The 15,937-nt window shown below is 38.6% G+C and overlaps 1 protein-coding gene across 1 annotated transcript in view; it reads left to right on the top strand.

The window, feature by feature from the left end:
• Window positions 1–5,677, top strand: part of Bmt2 (base methyltransferase of 25S rRNA 2 homolog) — a gene marked incomplete at its 5' end in the record, with an annotated part of 49,556 nt that extends 43,879 nt beyond the window's left edge. Inside the window, 2 exons of the mRNA XM_027389705.2 lie at window positions 442–556; window positions 2,466–5,677. Coding sequence (XP_027245506.2) covers window positions 442–556; window positions 2,466–3,095 — 745 coding nt within the window. The remainder of the gene's footprint in view (window positions 1–441; window positions 557–2,465) is intronic.
• Window positions 5,678–15,937: the final 10,260 nt, after the last annotated feature.

The raw sequence follows: 15,937 nt of genomic DNA on the forward strand, positions 1-15,937 counted from the left end.
TTGAGAATTAATTTGAGCCTACTTTTTCCTATATACAATAGTTCCCAAAATGTATGGGTTTCAGACACTTTTAGGGAAAAGTTATTTTCACAATAATAAGTTGCCTTTTTGTTTGTTTTTTACTTTGTTCTGTGAGAATAGTGTTTTCAGAGTATTTCTTCATGCTAAGAAATACTACAGAAGCCTAAATGGTCAAACAGCTCCTGGAGTCCACTGTATGGCAGATGTTAAAGGCAGTTCAAGAAATAAAAAACAAGGCCCTACATTTTACAACCATTTTGAAAATTTTATTTAAGATTATTCCTGTTTTGCCATAGAATGCGTAAATGTAACTATCAACATCAGCAACATTTCTTTAAGCCCTCCTTCTAAGACAAGAGCTGATAATCTTTCTTCTCCTGTGTGAATCAATTTGCTTTTTAAGTGTGTGTCTGTTTGCAGGTTGCTTCAAGCCTCGGGAAAGATCAGATTACTTGATGTTGGCAGCTGCTTTAATCCATTTTTGAAGTTTGAAGAATTTCTAACTGTTGGCATTGATATTGTACCTGCTGTAGAGGTATGTGGTTTTATTTACAGACTTGATATTTTTTTTCTTTTTACATGTATCTTCAAAAAGGAAAAGCACTATCTTTACACTCTTAAAATAGCAAAGATATACTTCTGGTATACCAATAAGTAAATTATTTCTATTTAAAACTAAATACAGGTTCTAATTTTTTTTTAGCATTTAGCTAAATAATATCAACATTTTATTTTCTTTGTTTTGTTCCTCCTTTATATCTAGAAAGGCAGAATTTGGAAGTATGCTATAGTAAAATCATTGTGATTTAAAAATCTGTAGATTGCAAAGATGTCTTCGTAACATCTTTGTTACAGAGTAGAACAATACCAAGGTAAATGTATTGCTTAGGATCCATAGTTCTGAACAACATATACAAAGATACTCCTGTCTCAGCCTCCCATCTTACTTTAGGGGAGCTGAGATTCCAGGTGTCTGCATTGCTTTCTGTGTGAGTTGCAGGGGATCAAACTCAGGTTTTTAGGCTTTCATGGCAACTGTTTTTACCCATGGAGCCATCTCCCAAGCCCTGTAGTACTTTCTTACTCTGTATTTCTGTAGCATGTTAGTGTTTAGCCAAATAGGAAAAATTTCTTTGTTGTATCTTCCTTAGCCATTTGATGGTGTTAATTAATTTTAGTGTGTAATTGCTTCAAGGTAGCAATTGCAGGAATTAACCTTCTAATAGAATAAAAGTCTTGTCAGTATCATTTTTAACTGTTACTGATCTTTAAAGATGGTCAGCATCATTCTTTCTACCCTGTATTATCTGTCAGTTACCTTTCTGTCACTGTGACAAAGTCAAATTTAGGAGGAAAAGTTATTTTAGTCTCAGGATGTCAGAGGTTGCAGTCAGCTAGCTCATTCATTCTGAGCCTGAGGCAAGGCATACTCTCCTCAGACACAGAGATAGAGATGGAGACAGAGACAGCATCCATTGCTTTAATTAGGCTTCACCTTATACATTTTCTGTTACCTCCGAATAGTCCATTCACCTGTGAAACCATCAACCGACCAATCCACTAATGTGGTTAGTTTTTTTGTTTAGTCACCTCCCTCACTCTGACATCCAGGATGTGAGTTCCAATAGCTGGTTTGCAAGCCTTTAGCATACATTCTTTGACAGACCTCCCAGTTACAAACTGTGTAACATTGACCAACTCTGATAATCTCCTTGAAAGTTTGTTTTGTGTTGCTTTGTGTTTTTGGCTTTTTTGTTGTTTGTTTTGCTTACTTGGCTAACTGTTAATAATAAATATAAATGTTTCTACCATTAGAAATTAATCATTCCTATATGTTCTTACCCAAATTAAATTCTAAATAAGCATCAATTTTAAATAGATGCTTCACAGTTTTCTTAATTTTGAGAGCATGTGTATTTGGTTGTATCTCTAGAGGGATAATTAGAAATTTGGAGGATTAATTACCCCAAAATTTGAAGTTTATTTGAGCCCAGGGCATGGTGGTGCATACATAGTGTACACATACATGGTGCATACATAGTGTACACACATACATGGTGGTGCATACATAGTGCACACACATACATGGTGACTTTGAAGTTTGAGGCCACCCTGGACCCCAGGAGACTCTGTCTCAAAGAGATAAAACATAATAAAAGGAAAATCTGTGTAGAGTTAGAAGGAAAAGGTAGTCACTGCTGAATTCTGTTGAAAAGCTGTGAGATGTTAAATATTGTGTTGTGCAACACTTATTAGGGTGAACATAGTCTTGAATTTGTTTTTGTTGTTTGTTTTGTTTTTTTCTTTTTCTTTTCTGAGACAGTGTCTCATGATGTCACCCAGGCTGGCTTCCGACATATACAGTCCTGAGTACTGGGATTACAGGCATGCATACAACACTCTTTGAAATTCCTAATATGCCTTTGTTGTTTTTATTTCTACAGAGTGTGTATAAGTGTGACTTCCTGAACTTGCAGCTTCAGCAGCCTCTCCAGCTTGCACAAGATGCTATAGATGCTTTCCTGAAGCAGCTGAAAAATCCTATTGATTCTCTTCCTGGAGAACTTTTCCATGTGGTTGTTTTCTCTCTCCTCCTTTCCTATTTTCCGTCACCCTACCAGCGATGGATTTGCTGCAAGAAAGCCCATGAGCTGTTAGTGCTGAACGGCTTATTGCTTATCATCACCCCTGATTCCTCCCATCAGAACCGGCATGCTATGATGATGAAGAGCTGGAAGATTGCTATAGAATCCCTGGGCTTTAAACGCTTCAAGTATTCAAAATTTTCTCATATGCATCTCATGGCTTTTAGGAAAACCTCCCTTAAGACCACAAGTGACTTGGTTAGTAGGAACTACCCAGGGATGTTATATATTCCTCAAGATTTCAACAGTGTAGAAGATGAGGAGTATTCTAACCCTTCCTGCTATGTCCGGTCAGATATAGAAGATGAACAACTAGCGTACGGTTTCACAGAGCTCCCTGATGCTCCTTATGACTCAGATTCTGGAGAAAGTCAAACCAGCTCTATTCCATTCTATGAGCTAGAAGATCCCATCTTGCTGTTAAGTTAATATAAAAAGCAAAAGCCCTTCCATTCCAGACTCCTAAACCATATTGCTTACACTAATCAGAATACTAACATGAACTCAGTATTTAAAGCCTGGTTTGCATAGAAGAAATGCAAGCGTTTACAGAGTTTGCTATTTTTTTCTACTTCTGGATTTCAAAATTTATTCTTATATAGGAAGCTTAAAGTTTCATGCAGAGTGACTTCGTCTTAGCAGAAACCACTGTTACTTTAGCATTTTGCATTAAGATTTAAAAAGGTACCTCTTTTCTCCTTAGTGCTGTTGTGAAGTCTAAATTACTATGTATGTTCCTTTTCAGTCTAGTGTTGACTTTACACCATTGTCATGAGGAACCTTAAGATGTGTAGAAAGCTGTAGATTGCACTTTGATGACTCACAAGTTAAATATTTCACACATAGGTTGGTTTAGTTGTTTGTGGTACACTTATCCTTTAAATTGTTACCTATTACAGAAAACATTTTCCCCTCAGTTTAATCTGATTATACAGTATTCCTGAATCTTTTTGAAACTGGTGACAACTTTTAATATTAAGCTCATTTTGGAAACATTAGACATTGGAAGAGAGATTTCCCAAGTTATGTTCTAGTTTCATCAACACAGTACAGCAAACACCATTGCCAAAGTAATATTTCCGTGACTTTCCTACTTATTTAGGCTTCGGTGTTCAGTCTATTTTACCTGTGAAAGTTCATTTTTAGTTTGTAAAACTTAGAGTACATTTACAAAATTTTGTGTTTAAGCAAGGAGCAACGTATAAATACTCAAAACTGACTGAGATCACCTCTGTTAAAGGGTTTGCACTTATAAGAATATATTCTATTGAGACCAGCTCTGATAGGGTCCTTACCTGTCCATTAAGGCGGTGCTGCACTACAAGTTTGGAATTCCATTGACCTTTTTGAAATTAACCCTCTACTGAAATCTCATAGAATGGTCTTGACCTTTTGGTATCCTAATTTCTTTCTAATTCCTAGCAGATAATTTTCTGTGACTATATAAACAATTAGTTGGCTGTGGGAAATTTCCCTTTCCACATTGATAAATGCCTTTCTGTGTTTCTGAATCAGAAGCAAATGAGAAATATATGTCCAAACAAGACAAGTTTAAACAGTTTTAAAAACATATAATCCACATTGTCTTGTCAGCCAGCAATTGTCATGTAAACTATCATTTTTAAGCGTGCCACTGTGTGGATTTTTTCAAGTGGTTAGTACATTAAAATTACCTCATACTGAGGTGTTTGCACTGAAATATAACAGTTTCAGATTTCATGGTTAATGGTGTGTGTATGTGTATGTGTGTGGGTGTGTGTGTTTGTGCACATGTGTGTGTATTTTTAAAGGAAACTTGCATTTTCAATAGTTAATCCTAAATTTCATAAACTGCACTTCTTTACTCTGGTAAACTGATGTTTTTGTGCTTATTGTGAATTGCTGTAGTTAACTTTGAATGTCAAATTTTATTTAGAAATACATAAACTTACCCTTTAAGATAGGTTCATTGTGTATATCCAATATTTCAAGTTCAGTTTCACATGCTAAATTAATGAAAGTAACATGATTATAACTAATTTTAGAAGTCAGTTGTGTAAATGCAATAAACATTGGTTGTTCAAATATGGCATAAGTAACTTGAAATTTTTCATTTACTTTCAATAGCATACACTTCCATAATTACTAGAGTTGACATTTCTTTTCATTTAGGCACTACAGGATAATGTCTTACAGCTCCCTCAAAAGAAAAGACAAAGATTGAAAAGGCACTGTGTTCAGGATAAAACAAAACTATGTTTTGGTAGCATCCCTCTTACCACACTGTTTGTTTTACTTACTAATTACAATTCTAAGAGCAACCCCCCCCCCAAAAAAAAAAAACAATACACCAAATGAAATTGCTTTGAAAGTAAATGAAACAGTGCTTTGGAAGGATGACCTGGGTATGACCTTTGAGATAGTTTCTATTTTACAGCAAAAATGTTGGTGCTACAAATTCTTGTGATTGTTTACTGACATTGAGTCTGCTTTTTCCAAGGCATGCATGATGTATTTTAAGCAGTACTTAAAAATCTCTCTTTATGAGAACTAAGAACTACTACCACTTAGTATAAATGTTTGATTTTATATCATTTGTTACGGTAAACATAGCTTACTCAAATTAGAGCTTACACCAATACATATTCCCCAAGGCCAATTCAATTGGGTGTAAATGCTGAAATATGAGCAGTGGGTGGGGCCAGATTATATAAGTTATGACTGGTGAAGTTAGTAGAATCCTTTCAGTAGTGTATGGGGACGCTAAAAATTGTTTCATTTGGATATGAATAATTTAAGGGACTTCCCATCACATTCCCAGCAATTCCTCCAAAAATCATTTGGTATTTCAAAGACAGTTGATAATCATGCGGTTGGTTGGGCTCATCGGGATCGTGAACAGATCATGTGGTTTTATCATAGTTGGAAAGTGGTTGGCGGTAGTATACCTGAAAATGTACGTCTGTGTTTGTTGTATTTTTTCACATTTTGTGAACAAAGCACATTTATTAAAAAATTTAAATTTTCTAATATTCTTTGTCTGTTACTTGTAAACTGAAAGGCTTTTTCTGGTTTTTGGAGACAGGGTTTCTCTGTGTAGCCCTGGCTGTCTTGAAACTTGCTCTGTAGAGCAGGCTGCCTCTGTCTCCCATGTGCTAGGATTAAAGGCATGCCCCACCATTGCCTGGCAAGGCTTTTTGGTCCTCAGTGTGTTTCCCTGAAAAATTTAAAAGCAGGGAAGCAATTTAGAATTTGACATTTAGAACTTTTCATATCATCTAGTCATGTCCCTTTGTGTCATAAATTCATTCCTAGAGATCTGGAGAGTGCAAGTGACTTCCTGTTAACAAACATTTCCATGTTCTTCATGACAGATAACAGCAGACATTCTCATTAAGTGTATGTCCACCACATGTAATTGATTTTCAAAGAAAATGAAATGTGATAGCAGTTGATACAGTTAAGTATATCTTTCCCTTTAGGGTAATTTTCAGCTTTCTCATGAAAAATTTTTAATTGAACAGTTGTTTGTATTTTGCCATGTACAATATGCTGGAGAAACAGCAGGCATGGAAGCACTTTAGTCCCTGGCTTTCTTGGAGCTTATAATATCATGGAAAAGTCAAGCATCCCTTGTACCATCTTTCTATGGAAGGAATGATTGCTTACTGATCCTATAGGCTTTCTGCTTATGCTTAGAATCCTTCATTTATTTCCCAGAAGTAGAACAGGAGTTGTGGAGCAGGTTTTAAACACTCGCACACATGCACATAAACACAAAAACTGTTCAGCAAATTGCATTGCTCACCGATCCAGAAAAGCACGAGCTAAGTAGAAATTATCTGATTGTAAAAGAAATAAAAATGCATTGGAGCGCTTGTCCATTTCCCATACTTTTCTGAGTTTAGTGCAGCAGTGATACTTCTCAGGAAGCAATCAGCAGAGGGTAAATTTAAGGTTTGGGCTGCAAACATAGCTCAGAGAGAGAGCGTGCTTAGTGTGTACAAGGCCCTAGCTTCAATCTCCTGCACTATAGTAATAAAAAGCCAGTTCTCAGTGTTTCACAGTGTTAGATAACAAAGGTGGAAATGGTAATTTATTTTTCTCAATCATTTCACTCTTAAAGTGTATCATCTATGATAGTGGAGAAAAATCACATGATCCACTGTGAACCCGCCCTGCCCCCACAGTATTCGTCTTAGTCTATATTGTACAATGCCCAGAGAATAGGCATTTTACCATAGCCAGCAACTGCAGTAACTTTTAGGCCCTCCCTCCAAATGTTATAAAGGAGAGAAGTGTGGTGATAGCTTCTTTGTACAAATAAAGCATGTCTGAAGACCAGAGGGTGGAGCATGCCGCTAGCTAACCATAGAGGTCTGGAGGTCTGTACAGACAGACAGGAAGTGAGATGGCTGGGCAGAGAAAGGAATATAGGCGGGAGGTAAGGGGAACCCATTCTCTCTTCCACTGGGAAGCTAGTGAGATGAAGGTGGTGGTGGCGGCTTGCTCCTACTCCCTGATTCAGCACTTTCTGGCTCCAGGCTTTTATTACTAAGACCTATCAGGACTCACATTAATTACATAGAAGTGCTGAGTTTCCTAAACAATACGTGTGCTTCAAAAGAGAAATGCAATGTTCAACAACTATGAAGTATTTTATTTAGCTTTAAATTTGATTTGAATCCTTAAAGTGAGTGCCTTGACCTAAAAATAGGTTCACAATTTCAGTAGCTCACTGTGTTTTGAAGTTTGTTTTGTTGGGTGTTTTGTCTGTTGTATTTGTTTGTCTTGTTGAAACAACTTTATGTGTAGTCTAAGATGACCTTAAACTCCCAGAAATTCTCTGGCCTCCGCCTCAGCCTCCTAACTCTTGGAATTGCAGGCATGAGCCTTCACACCTGGCTTGTTTGTTAAGACAATATTCCTCTTACCTGTAACTCTACATAATAATATTTTGTATTTATTAGAAATAGTATAGTTTTCTTCAGTTATTATAAAAGATAAGTTATTCTTTTTATTTAGACAGAAAAGAGGAGATGATGGGGGAAGTGCTTCTGTGTATGTGTTTGTCTTATTGGATGATAAATAAAGTACTGTTTGGCCAAAGAGGCAGCAAGTTAGGCTGGACTAGGAGTCAAGGAGGATTCTGGGAAATGTAGTAAAGAAGTGGTGACCCAGGAAGGAAGTGACATAACAGGGAGACTCATGTATAAACAAGGGCAAGAAGGAAGTGGGCCCCCTTCTCTTCCTCCAGAGTCACCATGTGAGCCCAGGAAGACAGGACGCTTGCACTGGCATCCAATAAGATAAGTCTTATAAAATATATAGATTTATGATAATTAAGACTAAGCTAGCAGATGAGAAATCCTAGTCATTGGCCAACAGCATTTGTACCTAATATACATCTCTGTGTATTATTTTGGCCACCCACATGACCGGCAGAACTCAAGTGGGTGGTAGAAAGATTTATCGTAACACAACTTAGCTTTATTTTTTAAAGGATTTGTTTTATGTGTATGAGTGTTTGCCCTTGAGTATGTGTGGCCATGGGAGTCTGAAAAGGCATCCAGTTCCCTGGAGCTGGATTTCCAGACTGTTGTGTTTGTGTTGTAAGCTGCTCTGTTGTGGGTGCTGGAAAGCAAGCCTGGATCCTCTGTAGAAGTAGCAAGCACTTTTAATTACTGAGCCATCTTTACAGCCCTGTAGTGTGAATTAAAAAGCAAACAAACAAAAACCACCACCACCACAACAAAAAAGTGTAAAGTTTTTAGAAGTCTGTTCAGTTTTGAAATACTGTAAAACATTGCTTAATGTTCTTATTCTTAATAATCAAAAATAATAAACTACTTTGCTTTATACAGTCATTTTTAAAGTTTCTGATACTGGGTCCATTAGCATCAAATAGGCTCATGTTTAATGTTACTTTGTTAGACCTGGAGACCATGGCTTTGACTTCAACAAGTCTAAGGATCAGCATAGGATCAGTCCCAGCTTTATTTCCATAGTTCATTAGAGGGACAGCTTTGTCTCCAGTGGTGCCTAGAGTTCACAACAGGCTTTTAGCTCTTGCAGCGTGGGAGTTGGCCGGTGATCAGCATGTAGCCCTGCCTGCCTATGCCCTTACCATCACCCAGACACAAACAGATCATCTCAGCTACCCCACCTAGGAATCAGTTCCTCTCTTTACCAGCCTCAGTCTCTGAATTTTATGTACAACTGCATCTCAGTCAGATGCATAGAATACAACCAAATAGATTTGGAAAAGGTGGGTGTTAAAACTGGAAGACAAAGCCAGTCTAACAGATTCATGAAACACAACAAAGAAATAACTATCAGCTTTGGCCTATTTCCAAACTCCCAGATCCCCTATAATGGAGTCCAAAATCACAGAAATAACCGAAGTGTCTGAGACAGAATTCAGAATTTCATTTTGTAAAAGAATTAAGGACTTACTGAAGAATCAAACAGTTACACAAACTAAGGATTAATCTTTACAGGATAATCTCCAAAGTGAAATGTAAACAATAAATTGGAGGTGTGCATCCAAAGTATGGAGGGAAATTGAACAAAAACCAAACAAATACTGGAAAGAAAGTGTCAATAAAATTAGCATCAGAAAGCATCAACAGACAACACCATGCAGGAAAATGAGTGGTGGGACAGGAAACAGTAATATAAACTGGCATGCATGGGAGAAAAACATTAAAGAAAAAAGAAAATGATCAGTATTTTCAAGAAGTTTAGGACACAGTCAGGAGTCTAGATGTAAAACTTCATTTCACAGAAGAAAGAATCGAGGTTAAAATAAAAAGGAATAAGCTGTTAAATGAAATTATAGCAGAAACAAGCCCAAACCTAAAGAATGAAGTAGACCAAGCACAAGAAACATTTATAATCCCAAATCGATATTCCAAGACAAGAAACCCTATGAAATCATAATCAAGATGTCCAAAATGAAATAATACTAAGTGTGGCAATAGAAAAAGACCAATTAGCATACAAAGCTAGGAATCATAAAAACCTCAGACCTTTAATCAGCAATCCGAAGAGCCAGAAAAACATACAATGGTGTTTCAAGCTCCAAAATTAAGTATGAAGCAAGAATGCTACACCCAGCAAAGTTAGTTCTCGAAATTGATATAGAGATAAGGATATCTTAGGACAATTACATCAGACAATTCAAAACAACCAAGCCAATATTGCAGCAAGTTCTGAAAGGAATTCTCTGCTGGGAGGAGGAATTGTCAGCTGGAAACTGGGCTCCACAACTCTGCATTTTGATTGGTTGTTGCAAACAGATGTTGCCCTTGATGAGGAGCATAGTTAGGGATTATGTTGGTTTAGTAAAGTGGTTCTGCAAGATGCACATGTATGTGTGAAACAACAATTAGAGCAAAATTCCGACAGAGAGAGCAAAGGGTGTGTGTGTGTGTATGTGTGTGTGTGTGTGTGTATGTGGTGGGGGTGTTTACATGGTGATGTTTGGTGGGAGGAAAGAGAAGGGGAAGATGATGTAATTGTATTAGAATCTGAAAAAAGGTATTTTTATAAAAGCTTACATGCACCATCAGTCAGCTAAACTTAACATATATGTAAATGACACTCTATCCAACAGCAGGATGTGCACATTCTTCTCAGGGGCATTTAGCACCCTCTCCAAAATTGTTCATGTGATGGGCAATAAATCAAGGTTAAACAATAGTTTTGGATCAGTAGTGGGTCATTAAAGACATCTGAGAAAATCTAAAAGTTCCTAGTGTGAAAGGAAAAGGAAAATATAACTTAGAAGATTACAACATAATCAAGGCAGTAGTAAGAAGACAGGCCAGGCGTGGTGGCACTCACCTTTGATCCTAGCAATGGGAAGGCAGAGGAAGGTAGAAATCTGTGAATTCAAGATCAGCCTGGTCTAAAAAATGAGTTCTGAGACAGCTAGAGCTCTTTTACAGAGAAACCCTGTCTCAAAAAAAAAAAAAAAACCCACAAAATAAACAAAAAAGACAATTTATAGCTATATGCATTCGTGACAGAAAGGGCATTTCAAGTAAACACCCTGATGATGCACATCAAGGCTCTGGAAAACAAGAAGCCGATGACGGTGATGGTGATGATGATGATGATGATGATGATGATGATGATGATGTTTAAATCTGGGAAGAAATTAATGAAATAGACAAAAATCAATATATAAGGTCAACCAAAGTCTAAAGCTTTGGTTATTTGAAAAAGGTGAGAAGATTGACAAAACTTAGCCAAACTGGCAAAAGGAAGAAGGAGAAAGTGGAATTTAAGGAAGTTATAGGTGAGTAGAGTGTTGTTACAACAGACTCCAATGAAATTCAGGACATCAGTAGGGAATGCTTTGAAAATTTACACACCAAAAAGCTGGCAAACCTATAAAACATGTTTGAATTTCTAAATACATAAGACCTATCATCATTAAAGCCAGATGTTATAAATGAGCTGGTCCATTAGAACAATGAGATGATGGCTGTAATTAAGTCTCCTTGATAAGAAAAAGAAAAGCCTAGAACCAGATTAATTCAGATTTTTTGTTTGTTTGTGTATTTGGTTTTTCCACACAGGGTTAATCTGTGTAGCCTTGGCTGGCCTAGAAACTCACTCTGTAGACTAGACTGATTTCAAACTCAGAGATTGGCCTGCATTTGCCTCCTGAATACTGGGATTAAAGGTATGTGCTACCACTGCCAGGCTCACTGTTGAATTTTGTCAAACTTTTTGTTTTCTTGAGACAGAATCTCTCTATGGAGGTGGCCCTAGCTGGCCTAGGAGTTCCTTTTCTGTGTAGACCAGATGGGTCTCAAACTCACAGAGATCTACCTGCTTCTGCATCCTGAGTGCTCTGACTAAAAGTATTCACCATACACCTGACTTCTATCAAACTTTTAAGGAAGATTTAATAAAATTTAATACACTAATCCATAAAATTGAATGGAAAACTACCAAATTCATTCTATGAAGCCAGTAGTACCCTGACTAAAAAACTGGATAGATACTACCCAAAAAGAAAGCTGCCAACCAGTTATGCTGATGAACATTGATGCCAAAATTCCCAATAAGGGGATGGAGAGATGATTCAGTGGTGTGGTTAGGAATGCTTCCTGCTCTTTCAGGGGATGTAAATTTGCTTCCCGGAACCCACATGGGGTGGCTCACAACCACCTGCAACTCCAGCTCCAGGGCACCCAACATCCTCTTCTAGACTCCCCTGGTTCTCGAGCACGCACGCGCGCGCGCGCCGCACACACACACACACACACACACACACACACACACACACACACACACACACACACGCAAGTGCATATATGAAAAATAAGAGGGAAAAATAAGATGGAAGGATGACATCATCAAAAAAATCATATTTTTCAAATTGCAACAAACCTTTCACTAGGAAACCAGGAATACTGTTTCCCAAAGGCCGGGCTTTCAATCTCTGGAAATTGAGTAGTTGAGTGATTACTGGAAAGATGAGAAGGCTGTGAGGAGGCCAAATCCAAGAGTCTACAGGAAAAAAGCTACTTATGTGTGGCTCCTATTCCTCCCTGCTGAACTTCTTGGTACTGGTGGGTTCCTTCTGTCATGGATGACCCTAGCAAGCTCCAATGGTCAGTTCTAAACCCAAAGTCATACAAATGACTATAATGAAACTCAATTGGTCACAAAGCAAAATTGAAAAGACACAAATGTGGAAAAGGAAGGGAGGAGGGTTTGATGGGTGGGAGAGAGGAAATGGCGGTGTGAGTAATCAGAATGCTTTACACGCACATATGAAATCATCAGCAAATTTAATGCCAATTATATCCTGTAAAAAAGATGCAGAAATGGCTTACCTGGAAAGGGAGCTTTATATTCTGACTCACTGAACTATTAGAACCGAAAAATACCAGCGAGCAGGTGCCTGAGGAAACAGTAGGAACCTGGGGTTGTGAAAGATAGAAGATACATTTTTAATGGGGAGGAAAGGCAATGGTCTGGAACTTGTGTAACCAAAAGTATAAACAAGGGAGTCCCCTTTGATCCTAAAGAATGTTACTTCTAACATCCACTGGACCTTTAGCATCTGTTTCTCACTTCAAAAAGTCAAGTACTTTAAAGTAAGGGACAAGTGTTTTACTCCCTCAGATGTTGCAATGTAAGAAGCAGAATTTCACCTCACTGGTGAATGCTGGAATTAAATATGGCGGGATAGTGATAATGCCATGGGTTTGCTTCATTTCTAACTCAAAGTGAGGCTTGCAAAAGACAGTGTGCATGCCTGTGATACCATTTTAGATTGCTAGGTAGCATTTCTTAGAACATAAAAATTTATTTCCAGCAATCATTTTACCTTCTACACCTTCTTTCCCCACTCTGTAAGTATGAGTGCTAAATGCTCCATTAAAAGCTGGACCGAGATGCATCAAATGTTAACAGCACTTGCTGCTCTTGCAGACATCCTGAATTCAATTCCATAGGCACTCCACACATGTGGTTCACATGCAGATAAGCAGGCATACAAACATGTACATTAAAGAAAAGATTAAAAAGCCAATGGCCTCTGGTCTAAATTTAGATATGAAAGACTGGCTATACTGGGATTTAACTCTGGACTATCTAACTTCAAAGATCATATTCAGAGAAGGACAAGACAAATGAACCTAGCCTCCTCCATAATAAATTGAAGTAAGCATTTTTAAGGGCAAGATAGTGGGAACTTACTGGAAATCAGCAAGGAGGAGACGGGAACCTTGGAGGATTCAGAAACCTGAGGTGACTGTGCATCAAGGAAAACAAGGACTCAGCCTCGTCTCCACAGCCTGTGCCACTTCTAAGTGTTAGTGCGCCAATCTTCACTATAGTAACTTGAAATCTGCACAAGAGCCTTGCTTTGGAAAGGGATCTTACATCGTCTCTCTGTGGTCTGTGAAGACGCTGCAGACCAACATTCATTCTGAGAACACAGTCCTGTCTCTATCAAAATGTTCTTGGGATCCTAAAGTGCCAAGTGAGTATTTTACAACTGACACTTACTCCCCTGCACTGAACCAGAGGGTAGCCAACTTTATAAACCCAACATGGTGAAGATGAATGACTATGACCCAAGCCCCATGGGTGCCCTGACATAGAAATATGAGGCATGACAACTTGGAGAGAAACAGTATCACACTCAAGGTGCAAGACATGGGGAGGGTGTCCTCAGAGACCAATGGCTTCGGCAGCTATAAGGAGATTCTTCCAAGTGCCAGGACTAAAGATGGCTATCCATAGAATTAATTTCATCCCTTCCTCCCTGTGCTGCCCTCAGGGACCAATTACTGAGAGTATATGCAAGGAACAGCATGACTCCAGCTAAGTGGGACTTGACATCTCTGAAGCTCCAGCCTTTGCCTCAACCTTTCTGTACACAGCCAAAGGATGCCCCCTAAATCAGCAGCTTCAACTTTTCTAATGCTGCAAACTTTTAATACGTATTTTAATACAATATTTTTATTGTATTTTAATACAATAATTTTAATTATGTTGTGGGGACATAATCATAAAATTATGTTTGTTCCTACTTTATAACTGTAACTTTGCTACTATTGTGAATTGTAATGTAAATATCTTTTGAGATAGAGGTTTGCTCAAACCTTGTACCCCACAGGTTGAAAACCACTGCTCTAAAGGAACTTTGCCCAGGTCTAGCAGCAATCTCACTCCTGAGCAGGTACTTATGGGGAAGAAAACAACAACAACAAAAAAGAGAATTGTTAGTAGCCATAAAAGTATGGAGGATCTGGGAGAGTGCTTCAAGGGTGCTCTTTTACTTGGCCATGACTAAGAAAGCTGGGACTGCTAGGGGAGGGTCTAGGAAAATGGGTTAGTCTACAAGAGCCTGGTTTTCTCTTCTGAAAGTTAGATTGACTCACAATGTGCTGTCTCTCTCCTAACTCATTGCAGTTGATCACAAATGATGGCAAAAGCCAAGAGTCACCAGCAAGTGTTGACTGCTGTTTTACCACATGACCTCTACAATGCTGCTGTAATGTACATGGGGTACTCCTGTCTGCCATATCTTCTTGTTGAATGGGGGCCCTCAGAACGCTTGCTTGCAAGTATGGATCTTAAATCGAGCATGTGCAGGAATGGACCAGCCCCAGAGTGCCTCCCCCGTATGAAGATGTATAGGTATCCCTAAGAAATTTCTCACCTTTTATTTGTTGGAGAGAGCATGCTACATTTGGAAGCTGTGTTCTCCTTTCTGTAGGTAATAACATACCTCTTCACTCTTCCATGCTAGCTGTGATCTTTGGCTTCTCACTTAAAGCTGTGAACCCGTTGTGTTCCCTTAGAAAACTGCAGTTCTTGCTGCTGTTCACATATAAAGTTTCTACTCCAGTTCTGTTCTCACCTTGTCTAACAATGCACAGCTGTCCTGCCTGGGCAGGACACCTCAGAAGGGTACCCTGAAGTTACTTCAACTTTCCCTTTCCATACATTAGGCCAATGTGATGTCTTCTTGGAGCCCTTCTGATGAGTAGTTCTGCCTGTGCTAGAGGCCCTGCTGGGAACATCCAGTATGCCTCCATAGGGGCTGCAGAGACACATCAGCCTCAGCTCATACATTGCCCTCGAAGAGAACCAGTTTTAGTTCCTAACACCCAAGCTGTGTAGCTCTTAACTCTATAATTCCAGCTCTAGGAATCCAATGCCTTCTTCTATTCTCCTTGTGCATATTAACACATATATGCACTGATATGCGCGCGCGCGCGCACGCGCGCGCACACACACACACACACACACACACACACGTCCTAAAATCAATGCTTGAGTAAATTCTGTTGTACCACCACTCCTATTTTAGGAGCAGGCTACATAGAAAACAAACCCACCCTTTTGCTGGCTATCCCACATTTGTTGAAACCAAGGGTGGTGGTTCTTTCTAGCCCTGACACAGTAAGTGCCATGCCCAGGATCATTAATCACAACTAAAGACTTTATTAAGAGGCTTCACTGCAATACCCAGCTCAAATTAAAACCAACACTGCATGACAGACACCTCAAGACATATCTTCAAGACAAAGCTGCTTACTAAGAAGGCCACATATAAGTGGTAACATATTGTACAAATCTCAACATGCCACACAAGAAACATTTTTAAAAGTGGTATCTTCAAAATAACATAACCCCCTAGTGATATATTACAAAGTAACTGAAATGGCTGGTGAAGAGAATGTTTCCACTAGATATGGTGGAACACACCTGTCCGCCTAGCAGGCTGCAGAGGTAGGCTTGCAAGGCCATAC

Source organism: Cricetulus griseus, assembly GCF_003668045.3.
Source record: "Cricetulus griseus strain 17A/GY chromosome 1 unlocalized genomic scaffold, alternate assembly CriGri-PICRH-1.0 chr1_0, whole genome shotgun sequence".
Classification (NCBI taxonomy): domain Eukaryota; kingdom Metazoa; phylum Chordata; class Mammalia; order Rodentia; family Cricetidae; genus Cricetulus; species Cricetulus griseus.